Consider the following 18,034-nt stretch of genomic DNA (forward strand, 5'->3'; position numbering starts at 1 on the left):
CATGGGTGGAACAATAGGAAACATGAAACACTGCTTCTGTGAGTTCACATTTCAAAAGGGGACCTCCGCATCCCCAAGCCACATGATCCCTGAGAGCTCGGACAGGGGGCAGTCTGTTCTGTCTGAGGCAAAGGGTAAGGGGCTTCTTATTGTGCGACAAATAATTAAGGAGCAAAAGACATAAACTGATAGAAAGTTGGGGAGGGAATGGCGTTCCAAGAGTGTAAGGAGCACATGCCCCTCCATGAGGGTGGGGTAGGAACGGGCAGGTTCTATGGGGAGCAGCGGTCAAGACCCTCAGGCATGCTCTTCCCTCGGTTAGAAACATCTGTCTGGACTCTGTGCCTGGTAAACTCTCCTTTTCTTTGCTTTTCCAGCGTGGATATCACCTTTCCCTGTGCGGTCCCCTTCGGGCACCCCCAGCCTCTGGATAGCAGTTTTGTAGCCTAGGGGGTGAGACCCGCTCCCAGGCCCAAGAAAGGCACTGCTAAGTCCTGGCACTTTTCCCTGTAGAAGTGGGAGGCAGCCTCACACCCCTTCTTACTACAGTTCCAGAAAGCTAATTCCAGCTGACTGAATTAATTACACACATATTTATTGAGTACCTACTTTGCCAAGAGAACGCACTGGTCACAGCAAACACCCTCTTCCAACAACACAGGAGAAGACTCTACACATGGACATCAACAGATGGCCAACACTGAAATCAGATTGATTATATTCTTTGCAGCCAAAGATGAAGAAGCTCTATACAGTCAGCAAAAACAAGACCGGGAACTGACTGTGGCTCAGATCATGAACTCCTTATTGCCAAATTCAGACTGAAATTGAAGAAAGTGGAGAAAACCACACGACCATTCAGGTATGACCTAAATCAAATACCTAATGATTATACAGTGGAAGTGAGAAATAGATTTAAGGGACTATATCTGATAGACAGAGTGCCTGATGAACTATGGATGGAGGTTTGTGATAATGTACAGGAGACAGGGATCAAGACCATCCCCATGGAAAAGAAATGCAAAAAAACAAAATGGCTGTCTGAGGAGGCCTTACAAATAGCTGTGAAAAGAAGAGAAGTGAAAAGCAAAGGAGAAAAGGAAAGCACCCATCTGAATGCAGAGTTCCAAGAAATAGCAAGGAGAGATAAGAAAGCCTTCCTCAGTGATCAGTGCAAAGAAACAGAGGAAAACAATAGAATGGGAAAGACTAGAGATCTCTTCAAGAAAATTAGAGATACCAAGGGAACGTTTCATGCAAAGATGGGCACAATAAAGGACAGAAATGGTATGGACCTAACAGAAGCAGAAGATATTAAGAAGAGGTGGCAAGAATACACAGAAGAACTATACAAAAAAGATCTTCATGACCCAGATAATCACAATGGTGTGATCACTCACCTAGAGTCTGACATCCAGGAATGTGAAGTCAAGTGGGTCTTAGGAAGCATCACTACGAACAAAGCTAGCGGAGGTGATGGAATTCCAGTTGAGCTGTTTCAAATCCTGAAAGATGATGCTGTGAAAGTGCTGCACTCAATATGCCAGCAGATTTGGAAAACTCAGCAGTGGCCACAGCATTGAAAAAGGTCAGTTTTCATTCCAATCCCAAAGAAAGGTAATGCCAAAGAATGCTCAAACTACTGCACAATTCCACTCATCTCACATGCTAGTAAAGTAATACTCAAAATTCTTCAAGCCAGGCTTCAGCATTACGTGAACCATGAACTACCAGATGTCAAAGCTGGTTTTAGAAAAGGCAGAGGAACCAGAGATCAAATTGCCAACATCCGCTAGATCATAGAAAAAGAAAGACAATTCCAGAAAAACATCTATTTCTGCTTTATTGACTATGCCAAAGCCTTTAACTGTGTGGATCACAATAAACTGGAAAATTCTGAAAAAGATGAGAATACCAGACCACTGACCTGCCTCTTGAGAAATCTGTATGCAGATAAGGAAGCTACAGTTAGAACTGGACATGGAACAACAGACTGGTTCCAAATAGGAAAAGGAGTATGTCAAGGCTGTATATTGTCACCCTGCTTATTTAACTTATATGCAGAGTACATCATGAGAAACGCTGGGCTGGAGGAAGCACAAGCTGGAATCAAGATAGCTGGGAGAAATATCAATAACCTCAGATATGCAGATGACACCACCCTTATGGCAGAAAGTGAAGAAGAACTAAAGAGCCTCTTGATGAAAGTGAAAGAGGAGAGTGAAGAAGTTGGCTTAAAGCTCAACATTCAGAAAACTAAGATCATGGCATCTGGTCCCATCACTTCATGGGAAATAGATGGGGAAACAGTGGCAGACTTTATTTTTCTGGGCTCCAAAATCACTGCAGATGGTGATTGCAGCCATGAAATTAAAAGACGCTTACTCCTTGGAAGGAAAGTTATGACCAACCTAGACAGCATAATAAAAAGCAGAGACATTACTTTGCCAACAAAGGTCCATCTAGTCAAAGCTAAGGTTTTTCCAGTAGTCATGTATGGATGTGAGAGTTGGACTAGAAAGAAAGCTGAGTGCAGAAGAATGGATGCTTTTGAACTGTGGTGTTGGAGAAGACTCTTGAGAGTCCCTTGGACTGCAAGGAAATCCAACCAGTCCATCCTAAAGGAGATCAATCCTGTGTGTTCATTGGAAGGACTGATGTTGAAGCTGAAAGTCCAATAGTTGGGCCACCTGATGCAAAGAGCTGACTCATTTGAAAAGACCCTGATGCTGGGAAAGATTAAAGGCAAGAGGAGAAGGGGTTGATGGAGGATGAGATGGTTGGATGGCATCACTGATTCAATGGACGTGAGTTTGGGTAGACTCCGGGAGTTGGGGATAGACAGGGAGGCCTGGTGTGCTCCAGTCCATGGGGTCACAAAGAGTCGGACATGAATGAGTGACTGAACTGAAGTGAACTGAACTGTGCCCGAGGTATAGCTTCTAGAAGATGCATCTGTGAACAAGCACAACATTCCTGCTGCGTGGCTCTTATATTTTCGAGGAAGAGACAGACAGTATACATACATATATACATACATAAGCAAATGTTTGAATACAAGTGACACGAAGAAAACAAAGCAGCACAGGGCAGACAGGGTAAATGGCTTTTCTGACATCTCTGTCTGCTTCCTTTGGTGGGTCTTTCTGTATAGCAGACGCCAGAAAACTAAATTCTCCACTTCTTAGAGTCCTGCTCAGAAGTTCCCTTGCAGTAGAATCAAAGACCCCAGAGATACTGTACTGGGGCATTATCCCATTTTGTTGAGCCTGGTTCCATCGTTGGACAAGGAGCTTCTGGAAGACAGGCACTTACACTGGTTCACTAGCCTGGCACACTGAAGCCACATATCAAATATGTGTTGAGTGAATGGCTCCATCTAAAACAGACTACCTTGCCTAAACACAAGATCTGTCTGGTAGAGATGAGAGAAATTCAGAGAGTGAGGACATGCGGACAAGTTACTCATTGGATGGTGAATGCTAGGAGGCCCCGGGAATACTGTATTATTAGTGAAAGAGAACCTATTGCTTGTTCTTTATCAGTGGCAGGAATTTGATGAAAATGGTGAGTGCTAAGAAATATTTTTCTAGTATCTATGCATGGAGGAACTAGAATTGACAGAAAAGGAGTGGCGGGGGGTGGTGGTGAAAATACTGACTCTAGATGGTAGAAAGGTAATAGCTAAAGGAAGAGGAAAGTTAGAGCACAGGCCGCAGAGTGAGCGAAGTCGCTCAGTCATGTCTGACTCTTAGTGACCCCATGGACTGTAGCCTACCAGGCTCCTCCATCCATGGGATTTTCCAGGTGAGAGTACTGGAGTGGATTGCCATTTCCTTCTCCAGAGGATCTTCCTGACCCAGGGATTGAACCCGGGTCTCCTGAATTATAGACAAATGTTTTACCATCTGAGTCGCCACAGAAGGTCTGGCAAAAAGACTGATTGAGCTAATTCACCGAGGGACAAGGAGGTGGGCCATGTTGGAGAAAGTAGGAAACCGAGTGTTAGCGTGAAAGAAGCTGAACATTCTGATTCCAGTGCTGATATTCCTCGAGAGGAGCTGGGAGCAGATGTGCGGAGGTGCCACCGTCTTGGTTAGAGGCACTGACTCAGGAAACACAGAGTCAGGTGGTTGTTAATTGGCTCCCAGGCCAGGCAGACTGGTGTGATATTGCCAAGCTCAGGCTGTGTGAGCCTGGATGAATGACCCAACTTCTCTGGGCTTCCTTAGTATAGGTTTTAGTGGGGAGGGGAAATAAACGAGTGAATAAACAGGAAGGTCTTGAGAGTTAACTATTGCTAATGTTATCTTTAGGGAGCACTGCGTGAGCAGCATTTCAGGGTGAGGGGTATGGGAGGGAGAGGGGCTGAAGTCCAAGGAGAAAGCACTTTAATGAATACCTCTTGAAACAAGGGGGCCATTGGGTTGGCCTTGGAAATACTTTAGGTGTCCTGAGCATTTTGATATGAGAATATTCCTCACCAAAATGAGATATGCCTACATAGCATAGCTTAAGATAGCTGGGGATCTGACCTATATAAATCTATTATGGAAGGGAAAAGCCCAAAAAAAGTTAAAGAAAAAAAAATGCATTAGGCAGAAGGGAATTTGGCATTATTTACATATGACTCTGGGCTTCCCTGGTGGCTAAGACAGTAAAGAATCTGCCTGCAATGTGGGAGACCCGGGTTCAGCCCTGGGTTGGGAAGATCCCCTGGATAAGGGGATGGCAACACACTCCTATATTCTTGCCTGGAGAATTCCACAGACAGAGGAGCTTGGCGGGCTACAGTCCATGGGGTTGCAAAGAGTTGGACACGACTGGGTGACTGACACTTCTTTCACTTTCAAATATGACATTACCCTGCTGCTACTAAAGAAAATCTTTTACCATTGTAAAAAATAATTAAAGGTGTGAGTATAAGCCAATGATTCAAGATGGTGTGCCTAACTCAAGAAGACAAGGGGCAGATTCCAGCTTTGCTGGCTCTTGTGACCAGAGTAGGAATATGGTATTTTTAAATCTCATTTTAAAGTGTTAGTTGAAAAAAAAAAAATCCCTGTAAAAGATAGGCACTGGGCTTATTCATTATGTAAACGAAAACCTAGCATAAGAGGACTGACACAAAGAGAGTCCCTGACTTATACTGCAATGGCTTTGTATGCTCCATCTCAACTCACCTGCTCTTTCCCAACCCTTCAGGATGTCTAAATTAGAACCACAAGGAAGGGGTGAATTCAGACACAAGGTACACCTTTATTTTTAGCACACTGAGAACATTTTACTTACAAAACTATATAATGAAATGAGAGCCTAAACATAAAATCTCCAGGATGTCAAAAGGTCAGTGGCATAGACAATTATTCAGCAGATAAGTCTTTAGAAATTGACAAGGATAATATGCACTAAAAATATTGTCAATGAACTTTATTGTGCAATAGATAAAACTTGTAATTTTAGACATATTCTGTCTCTCTTAGTTGTGTCTAGAATAATACAATTAAGCATAAGACCTCTCAAAACTTATGTCATTTGAGACTAAGATTGAGGATTCTTTTGTTCCTTTATTCATTGAAATGATGTATTATCTCATTTTAAAAAAGATTTCCATGCTGCAGCAATATTATAGAATTCATCACCCAGAAGGTCAGTGGCTGGGGAGGACACTGGAGATGATATTGCTTTGTAACAACTACGTTCTGGAAATGTTAAGCTCCCTCTCATACCCCAAATGTCTGGGACATAAGAGTAGAACCTTGACAAATAGGGTTAAGCACTAAAGGAAGAAACTATCGGGCAAAAAAGAACATCAACCTATATTATTCTTCTATTCATGTAAAACGCTGGGCTGGGTGAATCACAAGTTGGAATCAAGATTACCAGGAGAAATATCAACAACCTCAGATGTGCAGATAATACCACTCTAATGGCAGAAAGCGAAGAGGAACTAAAGAGCCTCTTGATGAGGGTAAAAGAGGAGAGTGAAAAAGTTGACTTAAAACTCAACATTCAAAAAACTAAGATCATGGCATCCAGTCCCATCACTTCATGGCATATAGATGGGGAAAAAGAAAAGGTGGAAACAGTGGCAGATTTTAGTTTCTTGGACTCCAAAACCACTGCCAACAATGAATGCAGCCATGAAGTTAAAAGATGCTTGCCTCTTGAAAGAAAGCTAGGACCAACCTAAATAGCATATTAAAAAGCAGAGACATCACTTTGCTGATAAAGGTCTGTATAATCAAAGCCATGATTTTTCCAAGAGTCATGTACAGTTGTGAAAGTTGGACCATAAAGAAGGCTGAGTGCTAAAGAATTGATGCTCTCAAATTGTAGTATGGGAGAAGACTCTTGAGAGTCCTTTGGACAGCAAGGAGATCAAACCAGTCAATCCTAAAGGAAATCAATCCTGAATATTCATTGGAAGGACTGATGCTGAAGCTGAAGCTCCAATACTTTGGTCACCTGATGGGAAGAGCTAACTCATTGGAAAAGACACTGATGCTGGGAAAGATTGAAGGCAGGAGTGGAAGGGGTCAAAAGAGGATGAAATGGTTAGATTGCATAACCAACTCAAAGGACATGAGTTTGAGCAAATTCTAGGAGATAGTGAAGGACAGGAAAGCCTGGCGTGCTCCAGTCCATGGGATCACAAAGAGTCAGACACGACTTAGCGTCTGAACAACCAATTATTCTAATCCTTCTGAGTCCATGCCAGAGAACGATGCAACCCTATAAAGAAACAGATGTTATGACTCTTCTATAAAAGAAAATTGAATTGCCTGTATCTGTTGTTCTAATGATACATTTATCATCCAAACTTTGCTCTCAATGACATAATTGGCTGACCTCTCTTCTCATGTGTCTTAAAGGACGTCATAGAGGAACTATGTCAACTTTATAATCTGGTTTTAAAAACATTTCAGTTGATTAGCGGGGAGCTACTGCCTAATGTCTGAATAGACATATCCCTCTGAGCAGAGGTGACGGCCAGGTCAGTGGGTGGGTGGGGACAGTGACCTCCCGTCCATGTTCCTCCTGCAGTCAATGTCTTCGAGCTCCCCAGAAGTAATCAAATCTTGTATCTGCCCTTTTGTTGCTGTTTTTTGTTTTAGTCCCTCTGTCGTGTCCAACTCTGCAATCCTGTGGACGGTAGCCGGCCAGGCTCCTCTGTCCATGGAATTTCCCATGCAAGAATTCTGGAGTGGGTTGCCATTTCCTTCTCCAGGGATTGAATTTGCATCTCTTGAGTCTCCTACATTGACAGGCGGATTCTTTACCATTGAGCCACCAGGGAAACACTGACTTCTGGACTACCTCCTCCCTCCTGAATTCCATTCTCTCAAGCTCTTGTTTATTCCTGTCAACTATAATAGCCAGTTTCATAGAGGAGTTATAGAACGTCAAGCTGAAAGGGCTATGGAGGCCATGCAGTACTTTCATATTACAGACCAACTCCTTTCCATGCCAAGGGCCAGTGCTTCATCTAAAGGGATTTGTTTTCTGAAAGAAATTTCCAGGCTTACACCAGCCTGGAAGGATATTTTCCAGAAACTACTGTCTATCTCACCTCTCCTCATGTAATAGTCACCCCTTCTCCCCCAGGATCTAGCATAAAGCTGGTTGCCATAGTAGCCACCTAGCCTGTCTTCAGTTTGGGCTCCAGAGGAAGTACTGACTAGAGGCTATAACAAGGCATGTTTACAGTGAAGCTAAACACGAGCATATGGGCAGACAAAAGGTTCCTCTCTGGGTGTATACGAATTTATTTAAAATGACAGTTCTCAAAAGGCATTAAATATTAAATCTAATTAAATCAAAGCATAATTAATTGCAAGCATTTTAAAGCATTTGACTACATCAAGCATGGTGATGATATACAGTTGGTGGAGATGTGGACTGGTGAAATCATTCGGAGGGTGGCAATCTACTCCAGTATCCTTGCCTGGAGAATTCCATGGACAGAGAAGCCTGCTGGGCTACAGTCCACGGGGTTGCACAGAGTGAGACGTGACTGAAGGGTCTAAGCACACACGTGCACAGGTGGCTTCTATTAAAATTACAATATGCAGGCCCTTTGACCTAGCAGCTCTGCGTTGAGCAATCTACCCTAGAAATAATCTTATTTGGGTACAAAGAAGCATGTAGAAAGGTGGTCACTATGCCTGACTTACAACGAAGAATGATTAGAAACAACTGCTTCTAATGTGCACCCATGAATAAGGATTAAATTAACATAGAATATTATGCAGCCGTTAAAACAGGACAGGGTAGATATATATGTGATCCCCTGGAAAGAACTCTAAGACATATTTAGTGGAAAAAACAAGTTGCAGAATAATATGTAGACTATGATATCATATGTACTTTAAAAAGCCCTGTAGACATCTTGGTATATCACTGCACATACATCTGGATGTGAAAACTTAGAAAATAATGCGGATGATTATATTCAAACTGATGACCGAGGTTACTTATGGAAAGAGGAGTGGAATTAGAGAAGGGGAGACATCAAGAGGAACTCGTGTTTTTACCTGTACTGGTTAAATTTTGTTCAATAGGCTATATTCATATACCACAAGTGTTATGAACTGAATTTTACATTTAACTTACCTTTCTTCAGGGAACTAGAGGCCCAGCCCCAAATCTACTTGCTTCTTTATTTCTATAGCTCTAGCCTACACTAAAGATTTTCTTCCCTCAAATCCTCTTCCTCCAACCCACACAATTTGGAACTGACACACAATCATATCACATCCTTGTCAAGGAAGCAAACATGAGGGTGTAACACTAACCTTTTCATAAATGTTTCCTTTTTTCATCAGTTCTTGGTGTTACTCTATGGAGAAATGAGTTGTGTTTCTGCTAAAGTCAAGGGGGAAAACACTCAAATCAAAAAAATACCACTACTAACAAATAAAACCAAGGGGACAGAATTCCTTATTGACAGAAAGTTATAGCTTCCACTAGGACACGGCTTTCTCACAGGCTTCAGTTATCAGATATTTCTGGACATACTTTCCAAGAAATGTAAAAGGACACAAGTTTCAAATGGAACGATTCTTTTACTGACTTTAAATTTAACTCTCTTTTTCTTTCTCCAAACTTCCACTTATAGAGAGACCCATGAGAACTGTAATACTCTTTCCATTTTTTTTCAAGAAGGAATCATGAGCTTGGGATTTCTACATCAAACATCTTGTCTTATTCTTCTCTTAAATTATTAAGTTAACCAGATTTTAAAAGCAAATGTTGCATCCTTCCTTTTTTTTTTTTTTTTGAATTTAGCAGGGTGGTGGTCGGGGACACCTGAGGACAGCCCCCGTGAGCCAAATGTGGCATCCTTTTAAAATCATCTTCTAGATCTTATAGTTTAAGGAGAAAATAAAGCCTATAAATTTAGAATGATTAATTATAGTGGAAAAATGGAATATGTTACTTGTAAGAAGTTGAAAATAGCATGCATGCTTGTTTCAAAAGCATAGAAAATTGTCTCAGGCAGCTAACACAGAATCTCTCTTGCTTGTTTTTGGCCACACTGTGTGGCATGTGGGATCTTAGTTCCCCAACCATGAATCAAACATACACCCCCTGCATTGGAAGGGCAGACTGTCAACCATTAGGGAAGTTCTGGAATCTCCTGGAGTGGGACTTAGGGATCTGAACTTTTACTGCCATAGTTGGTTATGACGGTCATAGCCAGGTCCCATGTTGGTGTAAAATTCATCTTCAAATGAGTGATTATCACCCATGGATATCATAGGTTTATCTTAAAAGTGAAGTGAAGTGAAGTCGCTCAGTTGTGTCTGACTCTTTGGGACCCTGTGGACTGTAGCCTACCAGGCTCCTCCATCCATGGGATTCTCCAGGCAAGAGTACTGAAGTGGGTTGCCATTTCCTTCTCCAGGGATCTTCCCAACCCAGGGATCGAACCTGGGTCTCCCGCATTGGAGGCAGATGCTTTAACCTCTGAGCCACCAGGGAAACCCTCTGAATCCTAACAAATCCACCTCTTACTTATCTCTTTGTCTCTCAACGAATTTTTGCAATGAGACATCAGAGCCTGAGTTTCATGGGTTTTCGCTGGCTTGAGTTCCGGGAGAGAGCTGAAGGACAGGAGGAAAAAGCAGTGGGAAAAATGTGCCAAGGAATCCCCTTCATAGCCTGCTGGAAAATTTGCTAAATATTCTCAAGTCTTATAGGAAAATATTAAAATTTTTTTCACTTTAGATATATTTAATTGAGTACTTTTACAAGATTATGGAAGCTGTGTTTCAAAATTACTAAAAGCTAGGGTATTTCAATTCTAAAAAGGGAACATTGGTCTCTTAAAAAACATTTGATGTATAAACCTCAAATTCATTAATCCTTCTTGAACAAAGAAAAAGGAGTATTGTAATTCTCATGATAATTGGAACAACAAATGGCTTACCATGACAGTGCCTATGATTAAAGTCATGAGCAGACGCTACAGTTTTCATCCCTCAACTCAAAAATATTACACATGTGTCTGTAGTTTAACATAATACAGATGCTTATTTTATTTTCTTGAAAATCTTAAGAATTAAAAGAAACAGGCTCTCATCCTTTAAAAATCTTCATTAAATACTGCAGGGAGATCCAACCAGTCCATTCTGAAGGAGATCAGTCCTGGGTGTTCATTGGAAGGACTGATGCTAAAGCTGAAACTCCAATACTTTGGCCACCTCATGCGACGAGTTGACTCACTGGAAAAGACTCTGATGCTGGGAGGGATTGGGGGCGGGAGGAGACGGGGACGACAGAGAATGAGATGGCTGGATGGCATCACCGACTCGATGGACATGAGTTTGAGTGAACTCCAGGAGCTGGTGATGGACAAGGAGGCCTGCCGTGCTGTGGTTCACGGGGTCGCAAAGAGTCGGACACGACTGAGCGACTGAATTAAACTGAACTGAATATGTATCAGAGCCTTCCAGAATAAAGGATCAGCATTACTACTCTTCAGAATGCAGGGACTGTTTTTGACTCTCAGGTATTTATGGTAGGAGAGCTGGGAGGAACAGGAAAGCACTCATCAGAGAACAGTTATAATCTTCAGGATGAAATTGGCTGGGACATGTCATGCTCAGCAGGTTTGAAGACACCCTTCTTGTTTTCTCATTATTCTATTTTGAATCTTGTCTCACTGGCAGAGTGTCCAGCCTGTGAAAACTGCTCACTGTGTCCTGATGTTTATGAGTTTTCTCGTACTGGGCAGCAGGGGAATCCAGCTGCCAGAGCTGTGCTGGCCTTTGCACTGTTCTTACAGGCTCTTCTTTTCTTAACTACATATATTTGATCACTCAGCTAGAAAAAAATCTTGGCAAATTGCACTATAATAATCATTTCCCATCTTGGCTCACCACGCAGGGAAAGAGCTATTGTAATATGCACCCAAAGTTCAGTCAAGGATGGCCATTTGGAAAAAGCTCTCCATTTACAGGGAAACCACCAGACAGAAGCCAGGTGTCCCTTCATTATTCAGAGCAAGCTCTGGCCTTCATGCACCTGTGACAAACTCAAGTTCCCTTAGGGATTAAGACTGTAACTATATCAGTTCTCTCCAGATAAATCTATTAACTCAGTACACCTTCAATGCAAATCAAGAAAGTGAGGGGGGTATGTGTATGTCTGTGTAAAATTTAACAATTTGATTCTAAAACTTCTATGGGAGAGCAAAGAGTTAAGAGAAACCAGCAAAAAGCTGAAGCTGGACAAGGTCCACTATACAGATTTAGAAATAAAGACAGTGTGGTATTGGCATAGGAAGAAACCAAAGAATGAAATGAAAGCAGAGAGACTGTGAACTGTCAGGCATATCATGGAAACTTGATATACAACCAAGATGCTGCTGAAATTCAGTGTGGAGAGGATGAACTAATCAACAAGTGGTATTTGGACATCATCAGTATAAAACTTGATTCCTATACCATTTATTATATGCAAAAATTCAGAGATATTAAAGCCCTAAATGTGAAAGAACAAAACTTGAAAATATTTTAGAAAAAAAGGAGAGATACCATGCATGCATATGTGTGTGTGCTAAGTTGCTTCAGTCGTGTCTGACTCTTTGCAACCCTGTGGACTGCTGCCAGCCAGGCTCCTCTGTCCATGGGATTCTCCAGCCAAGAATTTGAATTCTGGATCTTCCTGACCCAAGGACTGAACCCGCGTCTCCTGTAACTTCTGCATTGGCAGGTGGATTCTTTACAGCTGAGCCATCAGGGAAGCCTGAGAGATACCATAAACAAAGTGAAAAGAGAAGCCTTCAATGAGTATAAGGCATTTGTAACATACAAAATCAACAAACTATCAGCCAAAGGAATAAATCAGCAAGAAAATCTGTAGAAAAAAGACAACCAAGTAGAAAAATAGGCAAAGAATATAAAGAGGCAAATCACAGAAAAAAAAATCACGTGAATGGTTAAAGATATGTTCATACATGCATCTTTCCACAGCAGTCAGGAATGAGAATGACACAGATATGACAGTCTGGTGCTACCCAGGGGCTCTGGGGATATGGCAGAGGCAGGGAGCCTTGGGTGAGAGAGAGCTGGGCTGGAATACAGAGATGAAGGCTCCGAGTGTCAGCAGATGTGCTGTGCTCCTCAGATGTGCCCCCTTCCCTCTTCTATTTCACTGGAGTCTGGTTCTGAATTGGCAGAGCCACAGCTTGGCCAACTCTCTCCCAAGGTCTGGTGCCCCTAAAAAACCGAAGTCACGACTGAGGCAACTGCAGGGTTGCAGAAGAAATGGGGGGTTCTGAGTCAGAGAATCTGGACTTACTGTGGCCCTTTGGACACATGCTTTAACTAGGTATCCCATTTCCTCTTCTACAAAGTGACAGAACTACAGTGACCTCAATGTGACCTTGAAGATGCCAGTGAGCTGGTGAAAGTACAACTTAAACTGTACCCACTATACAGATGTATTGGTGCTGATAAGGCGCTGCTAGCAGTCACACGCCGACTCTCTTCACTGCCAATGTTCACATGTGGAAATGGCATTCTTTCCAATTCTTGCTTATACATATGCAGTGATGACCCTGAAGGATGCAGCCACCAGCATCAGCATCCAACAGGAGCACATGCTAGATCATGCTGGATCCATTTTTCTCTTGATCAGTGTGTAACCACTAGACCATTCAGGTATGACCTAAATCAAATCCCTTCCCATTATGCAGTGGAAGTGACAAATAGATTCAAGGGATTAGATCTGATAGATAGAGCGCCTGAAGAATCATGGGTGGAGGTTCGTGACATTGTACAGGACGCAGTGATCAAAACCGTCCCCAAGAAGAAATGCAAAAAGGCAAAATGGCTGTCTGAGGAGACCTTACAAATAGCTGTGAAAAGAAGACAAATGAGAAGCAAAGGAGAAAAGGAAAGATATATCCATTTGAATGCAGAGTTCCAAAGAATAGCAAAGAGAGATAAGAAAGCCTTCCTCAGCGATCAGCGCAAAGAAATAGAGGAAAACAAAAGAATGGGAAAGACCAATGGCAAGCCACTCCAGTACTCTTGCCTAGAAAATTGCATGGACAGAGGAGCCTGGTGAGCTGCAGTCCATGGGGTCGCTACTAGTCGGACACGACTGAGCGACTTCACTTTCACTTTTCACTTTCACACACTGGAGAAGGAAATGGCAACCCACTCCAGTGTTCTTGCCTGGAGAATCCCAGGGACAGCGGAGCCTGGTGGGCTGCCGTCTATGGGGTTGCACAGAGTCAGACATGACTGAAGCCACTTAGCAGCAGCAGCAGAGATCTCTTCAAGAAAATTAGAGATAACAAGGGAATATTTCATGCAAACATGGGCACAATAAAGGATAAAAATGGTATGGACCTAACAGAAACAGAAGATATTAAGAAGAGGTAGCAAGAATACACAGAAGAACTGTACAAAAAAGATCTTCATGACCCAGATAATCATGATGGTGTGATCACTCACCTAGAGTCTGACATCCAGGAACGTGAAGTCAAGTGGGCCTTAGGAAGCATCACTACAAACAAAGCTAGTGGAGGTGATGGAATTCCAGGTGAGCTATTTCAAATCCTAAAAGAGGATGCTGTGAAAGTGCTGCACTCAATATGCCAGCAAATTTGGAAAACTCAGCAGTGGCCACAGGACTGGAAGAGGTCAGTTTTCATTCCAATCCCAAAGAAAGGCAATGCCAGAGAATGTTCAAACTACCACACAATGGCACTCATCTCACACACTAACAAAGTAATGCTCAAAATTCTCCAAGCCAGGCTTCAACAATATGTGAACCGAGAACTTCCAGATGTTCAAGCTGGATTTAGAAAAGGCAGAGGAACCAGAGATCGAATTGCCAACATCTGTTGGATCATAGAAAAAGCAAGAGAATTCCAGGAAAACATCTACTTCTGCTTCATTGACTATGCTAAAGCCTTTGACTGGGTGGATCATAACTGTGGAAAATTCTTCAAGAGATGGGAATACCAGACCACCTGACCTGCCTCCTGAGAATCTGTATGCAGGTCAAGAAGCAACAGTTAGAACTGGACATGGAACAACAGACTGGTTCCAAATTGGGAAAGGAGTTCATTAAGGCTGTATATTGTCACGCTGCTTATTTAACTTATATTCAGAGTACATCATGTGAAATGCTTAACTGGATGAAGCATAGGCTGGAATCAAGACTGCTAGGAGAAATGTCAATAACCTCAGATATGTAGATGACACCACCCTTATGACAGAAAGCGAAGAGGAACTAAAGAACCTCTTGATGAAAGTAAAAGCGGAGTATGTAAAAGCTGGCTTAGAACTCAACATTCAAAAACCGAAGATCATGGCATCCAGTCCCATCACCTCATGGCAAAATGGTGGGGAAACAATGGAAACACTGAGAGACTTTATTTTGGGGGGCTCCAAAATCACTGCAGATGGTGACTGCAGTCATGAAATTCAAAGACGCTTGCTCCGTGGAAGAAAAGCTTTGCCAACATTACTTTCCCAACAAAGGTCCATCTAGTCAAAGCTATGGTTTTTCCAGCAATCATGTATGAATGTGAGAGTTGGACTATAAAGAAAGTTGAACACCGAAGAATTGATGGTTTTGAATTGTGGTGTTGGAAAGACTCTTGAGAGTCCCTTCGACTGCAAAGAGATCAACCCAGTCAATCCTAAAAGAAATAAAAACTGAATACTCAGTGGAAGGACTGACGCTGAAGCTGAAACTCCAATACTTTGACTACCTGATGCCAAGGAAGAACTGACTCATTGGAAAAGACCCTGATGCTGGGAAAGATTGAAGGCAGGAGGAGAAGGGGACGACGGAGTATGAGATGGTTGGATGGTATCACTGGCTCGATGGGCATGAGTTTGAGCAAGCTCTGGGAGTTGGTGATAGACAGGAAAGCCTGGTGTGCTGCAGTCTATGGAGTTGCAAAGAGTTAGCCACGACTGAGTGACTGAACTGAATTGAACCTTCATGGGGGTGGACAGGCTAGATTTAAAACAATGGGCAGGGTGGTTCTTTCTGTGTATCTATTTCCAGGATTGTAATGTATATTCTCTCTCTCCCACATCCTGCCTTCTATTTTTCTTCTCTTTACACAGGCAGTTTTAATACCAATTAATGAAAAGCAGATATCTTAAGATATGGCTTAAAAAGACTCTCTTGCGTCATCAGGCTGAGATAAAATTCTGAGCATAAAGGCTTCTGGAGGAGAAGCACAGGACAAGCAGCCAGAAGAGACTGGCTTTGACAATGCTGTGGAGTCATCCACTCTCTGTGGGACCCAGGCAAAGCCACATGGCCTCTTGGGGGCTCCGTGTTCTCATCATAAGTTCTTACAGGGCATTAAAATACCCTCAGAGCACCAGTTTACTATGTACACACATGGGTTTATTTTTTATATTTAGTACTTATATTTATTTGGTTATATTTTAAGAGTGGGATCTTTTCCAAGATGTACATTATGAAAATTTGGTTCAGGGTTCAGAGCCAAGGGGCCTGGAGATTGAACAGGACTGCTCTGCAGAGGTGGGTAGTATTTGTCCCCAATAACCGTGTGTGGCTTCAGCTGTTTCCGAAAGCGGCCACCTTCCCTTTGGATATCTAAAGCCCAGTTACTTTCATTTTTAACTGAACCAACAAGGGTTCTTGTTCTCTTTTCTTTTTGGGCTGCCTTCCCTTGGTGTTCTGGGTAGACAGAATTTTTCCTGAGAGGCCTGGTCCACTGGCTCCACTGTTGGAACAGCAGCCTGTTGTGACCACCCTGAAGTCTCGATATTTTCCATTTCTTGGAAGATGCAGCGATACATGGGTGAACCACAAAGGCCAGGCCTAAATGCTCCATGGAAACAAGGAAAGTACAGATTTCTTATCCTTTGATTGAGGGCCTAAATACACCAGGCCTGTACCACCAAAATGTCAGAACGGGCAGGGTGTCTTTGAACCTTGGTGCAGAATCCTGAGCAGGGGGAAGTCCAGCTCTGGGGGCAGGGGTGGAGGTGGGATGGGGGGTGGGGTTCCTTCTGGGCACTGCAGCCAGCATTGCACACGTGCTGTGTAAAGCTGACTGTGCCTCTGCTCTGGGCAGGGGTGGTGGACTGAGGCACCGGTGCACCCAACAGGGCAGCCGACACTGAAGCTCAGGGTATGAGACAGAGGAAGATGCCCCAGATGAAATCTGGGACCCTGAGAGAGGTACTAGGGAGGCAAGATAATAGTTTAAAGCATTAATGAGTTTCATATACACGCACAGAATCACATTTCTTTTGACCCTAAAACCCATCTTCTTCCAGGTGTAGAGTGTCAAAAGGTAGACTCTGAGGATTCTCAAGAGATTGAAAGAGGCAGAGGCAGGCGTCTAGTCCCCTTGACTAGAGAAAGGCCCCTGGGGTGGGGACGTCCGGGGAGAAGGAGAGAGCCCTTGGATACGTCTGTGGGTTATAGAACAAAGGGCATCTATGCTTCACCTCTGAAGTGGAGCCCAGGGGAGCAAAAGCCCCAGGGTGGTGTCAGACATCAGAGGAGGTCACAGAGCTTCCCATGGCCCCAGACTGCATGTGGCCCAGAGGGGCCTGGCCGTCGATGAAGCCCTGAACAGACTCACAAGAGCCCCCTGGGCCCTTGGTCAAGGGCAGCAGAAAGCTTCTCTTGGCCTACGGAAGTTCAAAGAGACTCGGAGAGATAGACAGCTTGGCCAGAGAAGCCTTGCAATCGGCTACCCAGCGGGGCCTTGTGGACTGACAGCAGGGATCCTGCGGAACAAGGATGCTACAGGGGTGCCTTCAGGGACAGACACCAGCCTTAGACACGTCCTGGGAGGAAGCTGGGTGGATGTGGAATTGCAGATAGAAATTTCCACCGCGCAGAGCAATAGGGGCACATATACCAACGAAGAGAGCCGAGAAAAAACGAAAAATGAAGCCTGCATTTGCTAGATACCCAAATGCGTACACTGGTAAAAATCAACCCATAACGGACGACTCTCATTTATCACTAACCCACCCCAAGACGTGGTTTTTTATTTGTTTGACTGATTAATTGACTGAGTGCCTGACTGCCTGACTCATTCCTTCCCTTCTTTTCTTCCTCTCTGAACTACCAGACAGACAGGTCCTCTGCTGAGGACTAACACGTCTTGCTTGCTTGCTTATTTATTTCTCTATTCATTGACTGATTCATTCGTTTAGCTAGCTGGGCCTGGTTTTAGTTGCAGCAAGCAGAATCTTTGATCTTTGTTAGGGCACGTGGGATTTTAGTTGCGTTGTGCTCTTAGTTGCAGAATGTGGGATCTAGTTCCTTAACCAGGAATTGAACCTGTGTCCCCTGCATTGGGTGCACAGAGTCTTAGCCACTGGACTACCAGGGAAGTCCTGAGCAATGCTTTTTTTTTGTTGTTTTTTTAAACAGACTTCAAATATGTGTTTTCTGCCCTCAGATTTATTAATTTAGTTAGGAGTAGGGGGAGGCAGGGCAACGCAGAAATGGAGACACGGACAACTAAATCTAATACAATTTGGTAAGGACTGTGATG

At 43.2% G+C, this 18,034-nt stretch overlaps 1 protein-coding gene across 3 annotated transcripts in view; it reads right to left on the reverse strand.

The window, feature by feature from the left end:
* SCFD2 (sec1 family domain containing 2) overlaps positions 1 to 18,034 on the reverse strand; it is a 416,000-nt gene that overhangs the window by 66,289 nt on the left and 331,677 nt on the right. Inside the window, exon 6 of one of the 3 annotated variants that reach the window (XM_088836335.1) lies at positions 9,346 to 12,255. The exons of the other annotated variants lie outside the window; for them this stretch is intronic. Within the exon in view, the coding sequence (XP_088692461.1) occupies positions 12,077 to 12,255 (179 nt within the window). The 3' untranslated portion in view covers positions 9,346 to 12,076. Of the gene's footprint in view, positions 1 to 9,345; positions 12,256 to 18,034 lie in introns of those variants that run through there. 3 annotated transcript variants of the gene reach the window in all.

The sequence above is a fragment of the Moschus berezovskii genome, chromosome 5 (genome assembly GCF_049115385.1).
Source record: "Moschus berezovskii isolate FMDL1 chromosome 5, NW_MosBer_1.0, whole genome shotgun sequence".
NCBI classification, from domain to species: domain Eukaryota; kingdom Metazoa; phylum Chordata; class Mammalia; order Artiodactyla; family Moschidae; genus Moschus; species Moschus berezovskii.